Raw genomic sequence first — 17045 nt, forward strand, 5'->3', positions numbered from 1 at the left:
GGACAGTGTGAGATTTCATCACACTACTCAGATCAGTGCACAACCTAAAAGTTATGAATTATTCATTTCTGAAATTTTCCATTTACTATTCGGACCACGGTTGGCCACCAGTGACTGAAACCACAGAAAGCAAAACCGTGGATAATGGGGGGGACTCCTGTATTCTCTGAAATGGAATTGCTGGAATATACGGTAGTTCTATTTTTTTAGTTCTTTGAGGAACCTCCATATTTTTTTCCTGCAGTGGCTGCACCATTTACAATCCCACCAACACTGCACAAGGGTTCCCTTTTCTCCATGTCCTCACTAGCATGTGTTATTTCTTGCCTTTTTGATGCTAACCATTCTAACAGGTGTGAGGTGATATGTTATCAACACACTAGATCTTCAAGCTTCCATGGGGAAGTGATACAGATCACTTCTGCTCATTTTCATTAGCCAAAGAAAGTGATAGGGCACTGCCTCACCTCAAGGAGTGCAGAAAACTGCCTTCCTACCAGGTGCCTGGAAATACTTGGTGAACAGCAGTCATGATGACCATAATTTCTAAGAGGGTTTTCTGAATGGCTAGGCGAGATTGCCGCCTCTCCATGCCCCACTTTGGAAAGAAGTACAAGGATAAATGAAGGAATATAGAAGTGGTTGGATCCTGGCTCCAGGATTTTACAATCTAGCCATAAATATTGGCCTTGACTGCCCAAAGTTATCTTATATGGGTTGGTTCAGCCTTGAAAATATTTGGTGATCTATTCCTAGGTGACTTGATTCAGATGTGATGTTTTGGCTTCCTTAATGGGCTCATGTGTTCACACCGAGTTCTGGCTATTTATAAAAAATACTAGGTGTCAGCCATCCTATTGAGAAATTGGGTAGTTTGGTGGGAAGAGGAAGAACTTTGGAGATGAACATAGGTTCAGATACAGGCTCCATCACTTCCTGGCTGAGTGATTTTTGAAAAACCAAACTTATTTGAGTTTTCCAGTTGATTGCATGGGGATAAAAGTATTTTTTGGAGGATCAAATGAGAATAAAATGCCCAGCAATATTTCTGGCATATAGTAGGTGTTTAATAAAAGTTGGTTTATTTTTCCTCCCTTTCCCTTTCGTTGTAACCACATCCTTGGGACTCCAAGTCATTCCTTTGGAATTTGGAGACTTCCACTTCCACACATTGACTGGGCAAATGCCAGAGTGTAGAGTCAATGACTGGGTGTTCTTGGGGCCAAATGTCTGAGAATTGTTAATGCTTTGTAAGTTAGGGTGTTTGTGGAACAGAAGGGGATTTAGGTGACAAGGGTAAGAAACACTGGAGAGATGATTCTAAGGAGGTTCTTCCTCGGATCTGAAAGAGGCAGTGAGTGTTTCTGTGGTCATGCATTACCAGGGAGGCTACTGCTCTTTCCTCTTTCATTGTGTGCAATGCACCCCTTCCCTCCTCCCCTCCCCTTTTGTACTGTGGACCCTGAGTCTCCAGAGGCTTCTGAGGATGCCATGTCCCTGCAGGCCTTGTGGTGGCTTGCAGCCCCCAGCTTCCCTGCGATGGGGGCCCTGCCCACCTGGGTCAGAGCTCACTCTACTGCAGTGAAATTCCACCTGTGTTCCCGTCAGAGACCTTTGCTTTCTGGGGGAAACTGAGCCCTACACTGGAATCAACCACTTATGAAATTCCGAGCCATCCCTGGCTCTGCTCCCTTATTTTCTCCTATAGAACGAGCAGGGAAGGAAAGAGAGAGACTCTGGAAAGACAGTTTGGACCATCCTGCTGGGCAGGACACCTGTCGGGCCATCAAGCTGTCTCTAATTATCTAATGGTTCTATTACGGTGTGATTGGAGGAACAAAACCCACCATAGGTCTGAAGGGAAAAAAAGGCACCTATTTGGGAAGAGAATCATGTGATGGGAGTGTCTGAGCAGACCTGTCTTCCTTCAGGTCTCTCTCAAAAGCTTGAACTAACCAGAAGGGCTATAAACCTGTTTCCTTCTTTTTGTTTATTAGTGCTGCATACCAAAATAAATGTACAATTAGGAATGGATTAGTGACAGCAGAGAGGCCCATCACAGATACTAGACAGTCTGTGTGTGTGTGTTGAGAGCTAAGAAGACAGCAAGCTTGACTCCTCCTGACCTGCCTTAGGGCTCAGAAAATAGAAGAGAGCTCCCCACACAGCTGAGATGTCCCCTGAATTACTTGTCCCTTCTTTGTATCTTAATAAATTCTTTTCTGTGGATATTCAGGTAAGAAGAAATGCTTCCTTTCCCAGAGGGACCACAGGTCTGTGGGTTTCCCCCTGAGGCAAAGGACAGGAGAATCAGCCAGACTTGGGAAGGGAAATCGCTTCTTGGAGTGGATGCTGGTGGCACATAAAGGTATAAAGGTAAAAAAGTTACCTTTCCAGAGCTTGATATATAGGAAGCACTCAGTGATAAAAATGATGATGATGGTGATGGTGATTTCTCTAGCTCTTCAACCCACTATAATATGATATTTTCCTCTACTGTTCTGTGGAAACTGCTCTCATTAAAGCCGCCTTCCTATTGTCAAATGCAGTGGCCTGATTTCATTCTTCATCTTACTTGGCCTCTGTATATGATGCTCTTCAGCTTCCGGAAGTTCTCCTACTTTGACTTCTAAGAGAACAGCCTTCTCTGGCCGTTTCTTCTCATTCTCCTTTTTCAACTCCCCTTTCTCCACCTGCATTTTAAGTAGTGGGTCCTCCAGGGCTCCTTAGTCTGCTTTATTCTTTTATTTCTGTCAGGTCTTTGTGGGCCTCCCCATCCATCCTCTCCGTGGCTTGGGAGACTATAGAAGGACACTTCTACCCATGGCTCTTTCCCCAGCCCTTTTCAGATTCCAGAATAAATAATGTCGAGAAAGCTGACACTGTTTTAAAGCACAGGCTTTTGGACCACTTAGTTGATCACTCGCTTTGTCCATTGACTTGATGAAAGCAGATTCGAATGTCCAATGTTCTGTCTTCTCCAAACTCCTCCTGATTTGGTGTCCTTCCTCCATGTTGCTGTAACAACCCATGTCCTGTAATGCTGAGAACAGAAGGGACCAATGTGTGTGGGGGGACCTTCTGTTGTTTTGTCTTTTGAGAACTGGATCCCTGACTCCCCTTTCCTTTTTTGCCCCTTTGTTTTGCTGAACCTTCCACTTCACGTCACTTCCTAAGAAAGGGTGAGGTAAATTTTTACATGTCTGAAAATATGTCCCTTTTGCCCTTACTATGGGTGGATACATTTTTAGGTATAGAATTCTAGGTTGAAAATTTGTCTATCAGAATTTTGAAGGAATTTGGTCAGTTACAGTATTAGGTTTTTATGGAGAATTAGGCTTTCTGCTTCCTGTTCCTTTTGAAATATGACCTGTCCCATCCTCCTGGAAGCTGTTAGCATCTTCTCTTTATCCTCATGGTTCTGGCATTTCATAACTTTGTGTCGTGTGTGTGTGTGTGTGTGTATACGCACCTGCGTGCACGCATGTGCATGCATGCATGCTCTCACGTATGTGTTAATTGTTCTGGGAACTGCGTAGATAATATTTTGGGCAAATTTTTCCCTATTCTTTTATTTTGGCCTTTCATCTTTCTCCTTCTGTCCCTCTCCCTCTCTGTCTCTCTCTGCTTTTAATCAGATGTTGGATCTCTAGATCGAGTCTTTAATTTTCATATCTTTTCTTTCCTATTTACCACCTTTTTCCTTTTTGTTTGACTTTCTGGGACATTTTCTTGACTTATCTTCCACTCTTCTATGACTTTCAAATTTTGATGATCACAATTCTCAAGGATTCTTTCTTACCTTTAATTGGTCATTTTTAAGTATCATCTTGTTTTCTGGATGCAATATCTTCATTTATCTTTCTGAAGATATTTTTTAAAAAGTCTTCTGCTAGGGCTTCCCTGGTGGCTCAGTGGTTGAGAGTCCGCCTGCCGATGCAGGGGACACGGGTTCGTGCCCCAGTCCGGGAAGATCCCACGTGCCGCGGAGCGTGTCGGGAGCCTATGCTCTGCAATGGGAGACACCACAACAGTGAGAGGCCCGCGTACTGCAAAAAAAAAAAAAAAAATCTTCTGCTCCCTGAATTGCCTCTGCTTCCTGCAGGTCCTGATTGTGTGTCTTGTGCCCCTCCCTCATGCTGAAGCTTTGCTGAAGTGTCTGGTGATCCTGGACTGTTTCTTCGTATATAGGAATTGAACACTAGAAAGCTAATAAGATCCTGCTTTGTGTGCACAGTGGGGCTTGTCAACTGTCCTGCTTCACTAAGGCATGATTGCCATGTAAGCTCGACTTCCTTGGGAGACCCTCACATGTCACTCTCCAGAAGTCCATTCTAAGGCATTTAGTTTCTCCAGAGAAGCATTCTGTAATCTCCTCTGGGGTGGCGGTATTTGAGGCAAGACCAAGGGTGAGGTGGCTGGGTAAGCAGTGTTGTTCCTGGTTTCTGTTGTTTTATTTATTATTTTTAAAATATTTGTTTATTTATTTGGCTGCGTCAGGTCTTAGTTGCGGCACGCGGGATCTTCATTGCGGCATGCGGGATCTTTCGTTGCATTGCGCAGGCTCTTCCTTGTGGCACGTGGGCTTCTCTAGTTGCGGCAAGCGGGCACCAGAACACATGGGCTCAGTAGTTGTGGCATGTGGGCTCTAGAGCACGCGGGCTTAGTTGCCCCACGGCATGTGGGATCTTAGTTCCCTGACTAGGGATCGAACCCACGTCCTCTGTGTTGGAAGGAGGATTCTTAACTACTGGACCACCAGGGAAGTCCCGTTTCTGTTGTTTTAGGAGCAAGAAGAAGGAGCTCTGCCTCGTGTTTCACCCCAGCCCTCCCCTGAACGTTTCAGGTTCAATTTCTCTGGGATGAAACCACTAGACTCTGACGGATTGGGGGGAGGTGATGGCCGGGATGACTTGTTCCAGCCCCGAGCCTCACTGCAGCCTTCCTTGGTCCCCTGACCCTTCAAGTACTGGGTCTCCCCAGCAGAACTGACTTCCTGTCATGATTCCCTGCCGCAGACCTGGTGGTCCTTTCTTCCCTATCTTCCTCCTCTCTGTAAGCGAGCTTCTCCTCCTTTGGTTTCTCATCTTCCAAAACATTGTTGAAACATCTCATTTCCTCTTGTCTCCCCTCTTCCTCTTTGTGCACCAATATTTCTTTAATTCCTTTGTATGTTAATAACATTTGGGGTGAGCAGGCTAAAGACCAGTGTTCAGCATTCCATGTTTAACTGGAAATCACTGTGAAGTGTTTCAAAAAAGTTCACAAGGTATTTTCGAGAACTGGCCTCTTTTTGCAAGGCACGTGATGCCTGCGAGTATTTGGGCAACCCCTTACTGCTACTTTTTTCACATGGTCTCCAAGCACAGTCAGACATTTGTCGTGGATTGAAATAAGCCTGTCTGTGCTGACGGAGTGGAATTCAGGGTTCTCAGTTTGCATTTACCCATCCTCCATTTAGTTCTGCCTCATTGGCGCTTCACCTTGCTATTTGATGGGAAATAGTCTCCCCATAAACTTCAGTAAGATGTAAGTGGATTTCTGTAGTGGAAATATTGTTCAAAAGCTGCGAAACCAAATCACAGCAGGTGCTTTGTCTTGGGACCGTGTGTCTTGCAAAGCAGCCGTTTAAAATGCCACTTGTAGAAAGCCACAAACAGTCACAGCTAATTCACTTTACAGGAGTTTTATTTGTACTTACGGGAGAATCACACCACCAGGCAGAATCATTTCTCTACCAAGACAGCAGCATTAATCATCTTTCTCAACTTGTGTTCGCAAATCACCTTATTTACTGGTTTTCTTCTTTGGGTTAGAATATGGTGGCGTTAGGGTTGGTGAAGATGCAAATGATGTTCTCCGAAGCCATTGGGGCAAATAGGGAACTTTCAAGAGTGGGTCAGCTGGCCCAGCTGTCTGTAGGCTAATAGTATTGCAGCCTGAGTGCTGTCGCTTGCGAAAGCTGGCCGGAGTTAGATCCAAGCCCACATTGGGCTTATCTGTCTGTGGACCGGGGAGGGTTGATAGCAGAATCCAGGGAAAGTTACTTCATACTCCTGTGGGCATCTGATGGCCACTCTGGAAAGGTTCTCAGCCTCCAAGGCCCTAAAGAGAGGCTCCAGATCTTAGCTGGACTTGGGACTCACAAGGGAGCTTTTAAATCCTGATGCCCAAGTTGCATCCCCAGACCAACTGAATCAGAATCTTTGAGGGTGGGACCCACCACCAGTAGTTTTGAAAGCTCTTGAAGAGACAAGGGACAGGCTGCATACTACTGCTAGGCCATTTTTAAAACCCTGTTGTTGTTGTATAAGCAAAGAAACTTATTTGAACTTTTAATGATTTTGAACTAATTTGGATTTGGGGAAAGTGGGGATACTTCATGTCATAATCATTTAGATTCACTCTTACTTTGCAGCTGTTTCCGTGGTGTGATGAGGTAGATTTTTCTCCCTCTCATGAAAGAGAATTAAGCGGTTATTCTCAATTCAGAATCCAGAGCATTCGAGGAATACTCTTCCAGTGGATTTTGCTCCTATGGAAAATGTGGTGGGAAAAAGAGTGAAAAGGTCTGTGGGCAGGGCTGGGCACTGGCTGGATGTGACTTCACCGGGGTCCTGTGTCTCTCCTGGTGTGTGCAGGTCCTGTGGCTGTCATCAGTGGCGAGGAGGACTCAGCCAGCCCGCTGCATCACATCAACCATGGCATCACCACGCCCTCATCTCTGGATGCCGGGCCGGACACAGTGGTCATCGGCATGACTCGCATCCCGGTCATTGAGAACCCCCAGTACTTCCGTCAGGGACACAACTGCCACAAGCCAGACACATGTGAGTACCACAGTAGAATGTTGTCCCTTCTGGGGAGGGAGGGTGGCATGGCGATAGACCACGTAGCTGGGGTTCTGGAACCTTCTGGGGTGACCTACCACCTGCTAACCTCCCACTCTCTAAGAGACCCTCCCTCTTTGTTTCAAAACTTGAAGAATAGCCTGGGCGAGGGGACACCACTGGGACAGAGTCCCCTGGGCAGAGCGGGCTCGGGGCGTGGCGGGGAGCAGCCTGGAGGCAGGAGGCCCAGCCCCACCTGGAGAGGTGCTCCCAGTAAGGCAGGGGGCACAGACACGGCTGGTTGTACCTGTGCACCTGGCCTGTGTATTCAGGAAATGTAACCTGACTCTGTCCAGACAATAGCCCCTGAGGTCGTCAGACCCGCTGCCCCAGCCTCCACTAGAGGGGAAGGGAGTGAAGGGCGGTGAGGACATTTCGAATGGAAACCTCTCTCTAGCTGCCCCTCCAGTGCCCCGAAGTGCACGTTCTGAGAATCAGATCATGGCCCCTGTGCTAGGACCCTTCCCCTCCCCGCTACAGATGTCTCCTTCAGATCAGAGGGCTCAGGGCACCTGCTTCCTAATCTCTCTTTCCTCCTGGTGGTTCAGCCCCTCCCTTTGTATTTCTGCTGAGTGTGCTAGGGCCTCTCCCCATTCCTGGTGCCTCCGTGGCTTGGCCCTCCATCCAGCAGCTGTTTCCCTTGCTGTGTCCCCAGGCTCAATCTAGGCTCAGCGACTACAGTGCACACCCCTCTCCTCCCACGGCTTCTGCTCCCAAGAAACAGTCAGCTATGTCAGGAGAGGGAACAGAGACACCTGGAGAGTGCCTTAGAGCTAGAAGGGACAGAAGGGATGGGGTAGGTTAAGGCCTCATCTACAGACAGGAAACCCGAGGCTCTGGGAGGCTGTGAGTCCCCCTTCCCTGCCCATGGGCTTCTGCCAATCTGTTCTCTTTGTCTGGTCAGCTGGTCCCAGGTCAGCCTAGGAAGAAATGCCTCTGGTCTTGCTCTCCCTGCTGGCGGAGCTCTCTATACTTGGGCTATGCTCTTTGTAGCTCACAGAACTCTTGCTGCCCCCACTTGTCCATCTTATAGCAGAGTGGGCATCCAGCCACCCTGTCCACCTTTGCTTCTGTGTTTCTGCCTCTGTTTTTAGTGAGATGATCGCCACAGTGGGAGGGACTGGGCTAAAATCAGGGTAAGGTCATCATTTGCCTCCCAACCTTGATGCCCTCCAGAATCTGTCTCAGATTCCCCATCAGTACCAGTTAGAGGAAGGGTACTTGGGTTCTGGACCAGGGCTGGGCAAGGGAAGAAAGATACCTGCATTTCAGATAAACAGTGGGGAAGACAGTGCAAAGAATGGTTCTACTCTGGCTAAAGCGCTCACCTCAGATCAGGGTCATCCTGGACTGACCTCGGTGAGGCTGGGAGGAAAGCCCTTCTGGGATGGTAGCATGGGTCCAAGCTCGGTCCAGGGTTGGCGCTGCTGAGCTTTCTAGAGTGATATTGATATTTGAATAGAGGCTTGGCATTGCTGTTGAATATACAACTGATTCTCGTTATTCCAAGTATTCTGTAAAGTCACTTTGACCGCTAAATTAGCGAACATTGGACCATTGTTCCTAGGGGGAATCCAGGGTTAGGTTCATGCAAGCCTCTGGTCACAGCACTTTTATCAGCTGATCAAGACGTAACCTGTATTATGTGTGCTTCTGTTTAAAGACACCTTAATACATACTGTTGGTTCCTTAACATTGAACTCATAGTGGCCAACAGCACTATGACTCATGCCTGAACAAAGCTTATCAAACACACCTCTTTTCTCCATAAGGCACATCGCAGCCTTCTCACTCATAGGAGCACTAGACAGAGCTTCAGCACTATGCTTGGGGGCTGCTTTAAACTGAAATCTCACCCACGAAAAGCACATATATGCAAAAAAGGTGGCATTGGATAGACCACGAGAAGGACACTTGTTTACAGTATGAGAGCTGAAACGAGAAAGCAGAGCATGGCTTTTTAACCTCAGCCGGGAATGTGCATGTGGGGTGACTCAAATTTGTCACCACTTCTCGAATGTTTGTGAATGACTGTGAAAGCGCTGTGTGTGTGTGTGTGTTCTGGGTTGCACATAAATTGTAGCGAGTAGGTGAATTCATAAAGACAGAATCCGGGAAAAATGAGAATGGGCTTTGTTCCCTGTCGCGGAAGCTCTGGGCCCTGGGGTAGAGTAGGGTCCCATGGGCTCCTGATACCAGGTGGTGGCATAGTTTCCAGATGGGGCGAATCTGGCATGTGGGGAGGAAGATCCCTCTGGGCCATCAGAATAAGTGGGCACCGTGGAGAGACCGGTGGGTTCTGAGTGTCCTTTGATGTCAGGACCCAGCACCCAGCCAGGGAGCTGTCGCCCTGGGAAACGGTGCAGAGGAGAAGCGTCTCCACAGCTCCTTGTGTTTGTGACTCAAAGCAGGCGGCCTTTCTACGTCCAGACAGCACTTCTGTGTACACAGGAAGGGGTCGGTGGAGACAGAGAGGAAGCAGGTTTAGTGACAAGACTTGAGGGAGTAGGGAACAAACAAGACCTCATCAGAGCAAAATCCCTGGATGAATCCAGCTTATCCAAACCCTCTGATATTACGGAAGATACCCTTTTCAGGGAAGCGGTACATTTTATCCTCTCGGCAGACAATGGGTGGCTCTTAATTGTTTTCAGAAAACATGTGTGGCAAGGACAAACAACGTGCAGGAGCCTTGTAACCGGATTTGGCTAATCCGCCCTCTGCAAATCCATGGCTGACTCACACAGTCCTGGAAGGGAGCGCCTGGCCCTCTCCTTGCTGAGATTTACCGGCTGGGAAGCAGCAGGTCTCTGATTACAAAGGCTTCATCAGTCAAGGGAAGGGACTCCAAGACACATCCCCATGTGCGATGAAACACTATCATAGATAATTAAAACCACATGTGCCTTGGCAGATAAATAGGCAGCGAACGTTTATGGTGCTGCAGACGGGGCTGGGGTCACTCCTTTGGGGGGAGACGGCAAGAAGCAGGGGATTAAGGGAGGAGAAATGCTCATATCTTGGGGCCCCGGGGTGGGGGGTCTCCCATCTGAGTCCTTTCCTCGTCCCATTTAACAATGCGGACTGTGGGAAGAAATCGCAGGGACATAGCTACCTGACTTTAGGCCTCATTTCCGCAAGTCCTCCGTTGATGGATTTAGCACAGAAGTGCTTTTCTTTCTTTACACATGTGTTTGTCATAAATGGTGGGACCTTTCTGGCTGGAGTGATTAAGATGCTGCTCCTCTCCTGCCCTCTCACTTTCTCTCTGTCTTCAGTCTGGTCCATAGCATTTTTCATAGTGTGTCAGGGCTGCAGGGATGTGTAGAGCTCACCTAGTACCATCCGTTATCAGATGCTTGCAGCCCCTCACCTACGTTCCCGAGTGCTCTGCATTTGGCATTGTCTTTATTCTAAATTTATTCCGTCTTTCCAGGGGTTCTGGAAGAGCTGAATAAAGATGCTGCTCTTCCGGGTTGGATATAGAATCTGCAGTCTGGTGAGGCAGCCCTCATTATTTATTTAAAGCCCCCTGATGCTCGAAAGCATCAGGAAACCGGTACAGCCCTCCATGTCACACAGCCAATTTGAGGCTAGGTCCTTCTGAATGAGACAGCAAAGGGCCGGTCTAGGTGGGTCACTGGGGAGAAGTGTCAAGCTATTTGTAGCAACGTTGGGCACTAGGTGACTTTTGTCCCCCTTGTGACTGCTCTGGGCTGCAGTTGTGGTGCCTGTGCTGGGCTGGACTGCAGGCGGCTGTGTTAGGAGTCATGCTTTGCCTCTTGCCCGTTGCTCGGTTGGAAGGCTCTTCGGCTCTGTTCAAGGCCCTGAGGTTCTCTGTTCATCCCCTTTTCCCAAACCCATTCTCAGAGGACAACTTTGCCTCTTGGTTGAGAGAGCAGAGGCTAGCTGGGGGGTGCTAAGCCATGTCACCCTCCCCTCCTGCCCTCTGTCCCCAGGCCAGGCTGTCAGCCTTTATTCTCAGGTTGTTTCTGTCTCAGGGGTTACGGGGCCCCATCTTCCCGGAGTCAGCATTCCCAGCTCTCCACTCCTCCCTTTGACCTCTCCCCTCCTGGTGGGCTGGTAGTCAGAGACTCTCTCTGACCCTGGCCAGCCATCCTTTGCTCTCACCTCCCCTTTCAGACATTGTCCCCTTCCACTCAGCATTATACCTCTTCACATTCCCTGTCTCATAGCTCTGTTTCCCCAGGAACCCCTGAGTTCTCTTGGTAAAACTTGAGCATATTCCTTTGGGTCCCTCCTCTTCGTTAGCATCTGAGTCATTCACACAGTGCTGATTTTTCTCCCTTTCATCTATTCAATAAATATTCATTGAGGGTTTGTGTCAGGCCTTCTTTTCGGCTTTGGAAACAATGGCGAACAAGGCATGCATGGTCCCTACCCTCAGGGGCTTACTGCCACCGGGGCTGCTCTCCCAAGATGCAGGATGGGACCCTCTGCCCCCTTGGGGCCACTCCCAGGGCCTCGTGTCTTCACCTTGCTCCTTTCTGCTGCTGATTCACCAGCCTCTACCCCTAGTCACTTCTTTCCAGGTCTCCCTCCAAGCTCACACCTCCGACTGTTACCACAGTGTAATTCCCACTTGAAATGCCCATATCCCTCCCCACATCCCCTCACTCCCTTTTCTTCCTTCCTGTACCTACTCATCACTGGGCATCTGGCTCACTTCCAACCACGTGTGAGTTCTTCCTAGACCCATCCTGTTGCAAAGTGACCTTTCCCTCCTGGGAACCCACGGCTTAGAGGAAAAGCCATGCACAGTAGTCATGCATGATTTTGAGTGAAATCTTAGGTCGTCCTGTCCCTTCTCAAAGATGTGGGTCCTGTTTCCCAAACCTGACTTTGAACTTATTCCAAGAAGTAGCTCTTATGTGTCACCAGTCTTTTTTAAAAAATTTTTCCTTTATTTATTATTTATTTTTATTTCTGGCTACATCTGATCTTAGTTACAGCATGTGGGATCTCTCATTGCGGCGCGTGGGCTTTTCTCTAGTTGTGGCACACGGGCTTCTCTCTAGTTGTGGCGTGCAGGTTTTTTCTTCTCTCGTTGAGGTGCGTGGGCTCAGTAGTTGTGGCGCTCGGGCTTAGTTGCCCCACGACATGTGGGATCTTAGTTCCCCGACCAGGGATCGAACCTGCTTCCCCTGCGTTGGAAGGCGGATTCTTTACCATTGGACCACCAGGGAAGTCCCCTGTGTTACCAGTCTCCATTGTCTGTGGAAACACAACATGGGACTAGGGTTGGAGAAGATAGCAACCAACCATGTGTCAGATGACACTTGGTGAGTGTGTCTTCATTCCAGGCACAGGCTCTCGAGAGATGTCACAGACCGAGGGAAAGGTCGTTGATCTGCATCGACAGCCTCCTCTGCACCAAGCCCTGGGCTGGGCTTTCCATTTTTTACCTCATGCAATCTTTCGCCCACTCTCTGAGGGAGAGGCTGATTTACCCATTTTATAGATAAAGAAACTGAGGCTCAGTGAGCTTAAGGGACTTGTCCCAGATCATACAGCTGTTAAGAGAGAGCCTGAGATGAAAACCCAGACCTACTGACTCCAGGATGCATCCTTTCGCTGTCAGATCACATTGCCTAGGATTCCAGTGGTCCACAAGCATTTACTCTCCACCTCCTGGACTCAGGGAAGCTGGCTTTTGAGGAATGCTGTATTGTGGAGGCTCAATGTTCTCCCTGTTTCCAGGATAAGGACAGCCCTATGGGGAAGAGAACCTTGGCTGAAGGTCCCTGTAGTCATGAAGCTAGGTCAGCCTTGGTCTGGCTGTTGGGACTTATCCTCCTTTCTGAATTCTTCCCCAAAATCAAGTTCCCAGGGGACCATGGTTGCCTTCAGATAAGGAAATACTTGGTCCTGGGGATAAGTCAGTTTCTTAATTTTAAAAAAAATTTTAGAGCAGGTTTAGGTTTACAGAACAGTTAAGCAGGAAGTACAGAGTGTTCCCATTTACCCCCTCACACTTCCCCCACCAAAATCTCCCCTATTATTAACATCTGGCATTAGTGTGGTACATTTGTTACAATTGAAGAACAAATATTGATATATTATCATTAACTAAAGTCCATAGTTCACAGCAGGGTTCACTCTTCGTGTTGTATAGTTCTATGGGCTTTACAAGAGCATCGTGTCATGTATCCATCATTTAAGTATCACACACAATAGGTTCACTACCCTAAAACTCTCCTGTGGTCCATGATTCATTTCCCCTCCCCAGCCCCTGGCAACCATTGATCTTTTTTACTGTCTTCACAGTTTTGCCTTTTCCAGAATGTTGTTATAGCTGGAATCATACAGTATGTAGCCTCCTCAGATTGGCTTCTTTCACTTAGCAGTGTGTATTTAAGGTTCTTCCATGTCTTTTCATGGCTTGATTGCTTATTTCTTTTTATCACTGAATAATACTTCATCGTATGGCTCTACCATAGTTTATCTATTCAGCTATTGAAGGACATTGTATTCGTGACTAAGGGCTGCTGTGGCAAAGTACCACAAACTGTGATTTCAAACAATAGAAATGTATTGTCTCGTCGTTCTGAAGGCTGGAAGCCTAAAATCAAGGTCTTGGGGGACTCTGCTCCCTCTGCAACCTGTAGGGGAATCCTTCTTCCCTGTTCTCAGCTTTTGGTGGTTTGCTGGTATCCCTTGGCTTGCCACTGCATCACTCCAATCTTCTGTCCTCACATGGTGTCCTCCCTGTGTGTCTGTCTTCACAAGGCCTTCTTCTTACAAGAACACCAGCCATATTGGATTAGGGGCCCATCCTATTCCAGTATGACATCATCTTGACTTAACTAATTACATCTGCAATGACCCTATTTCCAAATAAGGTCACATTCTAAGGTACTTGGGGGTTAGGAATTCAACCTGTTTTTTGGGGGGGGTGTGGGTGGACGTAACTCAACCCACAGTAGACATCTTAGTTGCTTTCTAGTTTGGGCAATTATGAATAAAGCCGCTATAAACATTTGTGTGCAGGTTTTGCATGGACATAAGCTTTCAACTCTTTTGCATAAATGCCTAGGTGCATGATTGCTGCATCGCGTGGTAAGAGGATGTTTAGCTTTGTAAGAAACAGCCAAACTGTCTTCCAGGTGGCAGTACCAAGGGGGATTAGGTTCTTTTCATTTCATATTAGACTGGCCTCCACTGCTTAGCTCCTGCCCCAGGGTCTCTTGGACTTGTCAGTGCACACCCACCTACTCTGTGTGCTTTCTTGAGTGTGTCTGTGTATGTGTGTGTACACACAAGTGTGAGCATCTATATGTCTTCTGCTCTAAACTATACCAGCATGATGATGGTATAATTCTCACCGGGTAGCTACTTAGCCTATAGTGAGCATACTTCACTTCTAACTTGTCATTGGTCAGAGGCCAATTGCCACATTGACTACAGAACTGACGCCCTGATTTTCTGACCAGCGTGCTCATGCCTTCACAGCGTCTCAAAAGCAGTTTGTCACAGTGACTCTCTATGATGCCCACCCGGAGCCCCCAGTGACCCTCACCTCTTCGGGCATCCAAGCCCTTTTCTGTTTTGGTTTCCCAGAAACCTTGCTAATGCCTTCTCTTTCCCCATGTGTCATTTTCAAGCTGGCCCTGGTCTTTCGGGCCTCCTTTCAGGCCTTCAGGACTCTGTTTTCCACGTGAGTCTCTACACTTTGAACCATACGTGTGCGTTCAACCTTCAGCCTCTCCTGGCTGGTCACCTCTACATCCTGCTTTCTTAGACCTGTCACTCGCCCTCCCTGGCTGAGCCGGCAGCTCTGTCCTGGGGTCCCTCACAGCACGTCGTTCTCATTGGGCTGTTGATACCCCATCTGTGTTGGTTCCCTCCAACCCCCTTTTCTCCTTTATTCCTCAGTCAGTCAACAAACATCCATTGAGCTCTTATTGAGTGCCAGCTACTCTGACGTGGGCCCTGGGATGGGGTGAAGGACCCACCCTTCCTTACCTCTCTTTGGCTACATTGCAGCTGTTTGGAGGTCCTGTCCTCACTCTCTTTCCTCGGGGCAATTGCTTGATGCACCCCCCTTATCATACCAGCCTAAAAGGCGAGGACGTCCACAAAGATGACCAAAGCTGGAACCAGTAGGTCTGTGAACTGTGTCCCTTTAGCTGGGACCAGTGTTTCCTACATCAGGAGTGAGGGAGTGGCTTGTCTCTTCCTCCTCTTCTGGGCCAATCAGCCACGGACCCTGTCTTTTCTGGAGGAGGAACTGCCAGGGCCGATTTACCAGCTGTGGTGGGGAGTATGGAGCCTGTGGACATAATGCAGTATTAATAGTGCATCGGCATGATATAGATTCCTGTCACCTTCTATACTAACAAACATTGCTTAGCACAAGGTAATGATGCGTGTTTATTCCCAGCCACTTAGCTCAGCGTAACGGACTTGCAGATGAAATATGGAGAATGGGCTCCTTTGTCTGGGAGGCCACCCGCCCCGGAACCAGGAGCAGAGACAGCAGTCGTAGCTGCTGCTACTGAAGAATATGCCTTTCTAGGTTTTTCTCTAGCACAAGTCCTGATGGACTTGCCTGATGGAAGGAATGGTATCTGGTTACAGGGCTGGGCTAGGAGCTCTTCCTCTGGGAGTGGAGCTGAAGTGGAGGCTGGTTTACAGGGTGTGGGGGGGTTGCTGTTTGCTCCCCTCTGGTTGGTTTAGGAGGGAGGCCTGGCTAAATGTGACATGAAGAGATTAGGACCAATGTGGGCGTGAGCCGTTCTGATACATCTCTTCCTTTATTCTGCTGGTTGGATCTTGATGGTCCCCATTAAGGGAACTATAGGTTGAATCTTGGTGAAGGTAATAGTGATATTTTGCCTTAGCCCTTTTCACCGATTGGGTATCTCCAGGCTCTGTTTGCCAGACAGTCTTTCACAGAACCTTTTTTTTTTTTTTTTCCGGTACGCGGGCCTCTCACTGTTGTGGCCTCTCCCATTGTGGAGCACAGGCTCCGGACGCACAGGCTCAGTGGCCATGGCTCACGGGCCCAGCCGCTCCGCGGCATGTGGGATCGTCCTGGACCGGGGCACGAGCCCGCGTCCACTGCATCGGCAGGCGGACTCTCAACCACTGCGCCACCAGGGAAGCCCCACAGAACATTTTAAACAAACAAAAATTAGGATTGCTCGCCTTGGATTTTTCTTCAATCCTATTTTCAGATCCGGTTAGAATAAGTAGCAGACCCCTGAGAAGGCTGTGGTGTTAGGTTTGGTGAGCCCAAGGAGGAAAGGAGCGCTCAGACACATTACCAGTTTCTTTTCTTTCCAGACGAAGCTAAATGATTCCAGAATGGGTTATCTTGAAAGCCAAGGCAGTGAGTCCTGGGCCCACATGCTTGAGCTTGTCCTGAGGGTTTCAGTCCCTGGAGAGTAACCTCTGTGGTTACTGACTCCCAAATCCCTTACATCTAGGCATAATCTAAGCATAGCATATTGCCATTTCTTTTCTCTATCCCAGGATTAAAAAAAATCATGTGATTGCATTTCCCCCAAATTATCTGAAACGCTAGAAATTGCTGAGCATGTACTTTGGAGCTGTAACCAAACTAGTCCAAAGGGACAGACTCTGGTCCATCTCCCTGAGCCAAGACAACCTGCCTTCCTATTGAGTCTCATGACCTCGTATGTTCTGTGCTTCACCGCCATAATCACATACTCAAAGTTAGTAGCTGCATGCAGTCATGCTAATTAAGTAATTAGGTATAATTATGCTCACTGTAAATACACGGTAATTGGCTTAAAAATAGTATTTAGGGGGTAAGCATGTGCTCCGTGGTGGAGAAGGAGGTGAGGAATGATAAGACCCTCAGCCAGCCTGTAGTCATGTCATTTTGTGGGGGAACATGAACGCAGAGGAAGGTACACCCAACAGCTGAAAGTGAGTGAGATGTGGAGTGGGTCCTTCCCTTCCTGTCCAGAGCCCTGGGAGCTGAAGGACTCTTTGTCTTCTTGGCATGTTTTGGCCTCAGTCTTGTCTCCAAGGAGTGGGAGGATTAATTTCCCTCCAGAGATCCTCTCCAGCTCAAGGTTTCCCAGACCTTTACTCTTTTTTCCTTCAACTGGATTCAAGCATCTAAATTGGATGGGAGTTTTTAAGGGTGATCATTCTGAACCA

At 48.1% G+C, this 17045-nt stretch overlaps 1 protein-coding gene and 1 long non-coding RNA gene across 6 annotated transcripts in view; one reads left to right on the plus strand and one right to left on the minus strand.

Annotated features, from left to right (window-relative positions):
• NTRK3 (neurotrophic receptor tyrosine kinase 3) overlaps positions 1-17045 on the plus strand; it is a 283681-nt gene that overhangs the window by 217627 nt on the left and 49009 nt on the right. For 3 of the 5 annotated variants that reach the window (XM_029237146.1, XM_029237147.1, XM_029237148.1), the window contains one exon: positions 6642-6830. In XM_029237146.1, the coding sequence (XP_029092979.1) occupies positions 6642-6830 (189 nt within the window). Of the gene's footprint in view, positions 1-2236; positions 2377-6641; positions 6831-17045 lie in introns of all 5 variants that reach the window. The other 2 variants (XR_003795813.1, XR_003795812.1) reach the window with 1 other exon arrangement.
• The window catches only part of LOC114903918, a 64411-nt gene continuing 59318 nt past the window's right edge, over positions 11953-17045 (minus strand). The window contains exon 3 of the long non-coding RNA XR_003795814.1: positions 11953-15183. This is a non-coding gene — a long non-coding RNA (uncharacterized LOC114903918). The remainder of the gene's footprint in view (positions 15184-17045) is intronic.

Source organism: Monodon monoceros, unplaced genomic scaffold (genome assembly GCF_005190385.1).
Source record: "Monodon monoceros isolate NGI ecotype Baffin Bay Population unplaced genomic scaffold, NGI_Narwhal_1 Super_Scaffold_21, whole genome shotgun sequence".
In the NCBI taxonomy this organism is placed as follows: domain Eukaryota; kingdom Metazoa; phylum Chordata; class Mammalia; order Artiodactyla; family Monodontidae; genus Monodon; species Monodon monoceros.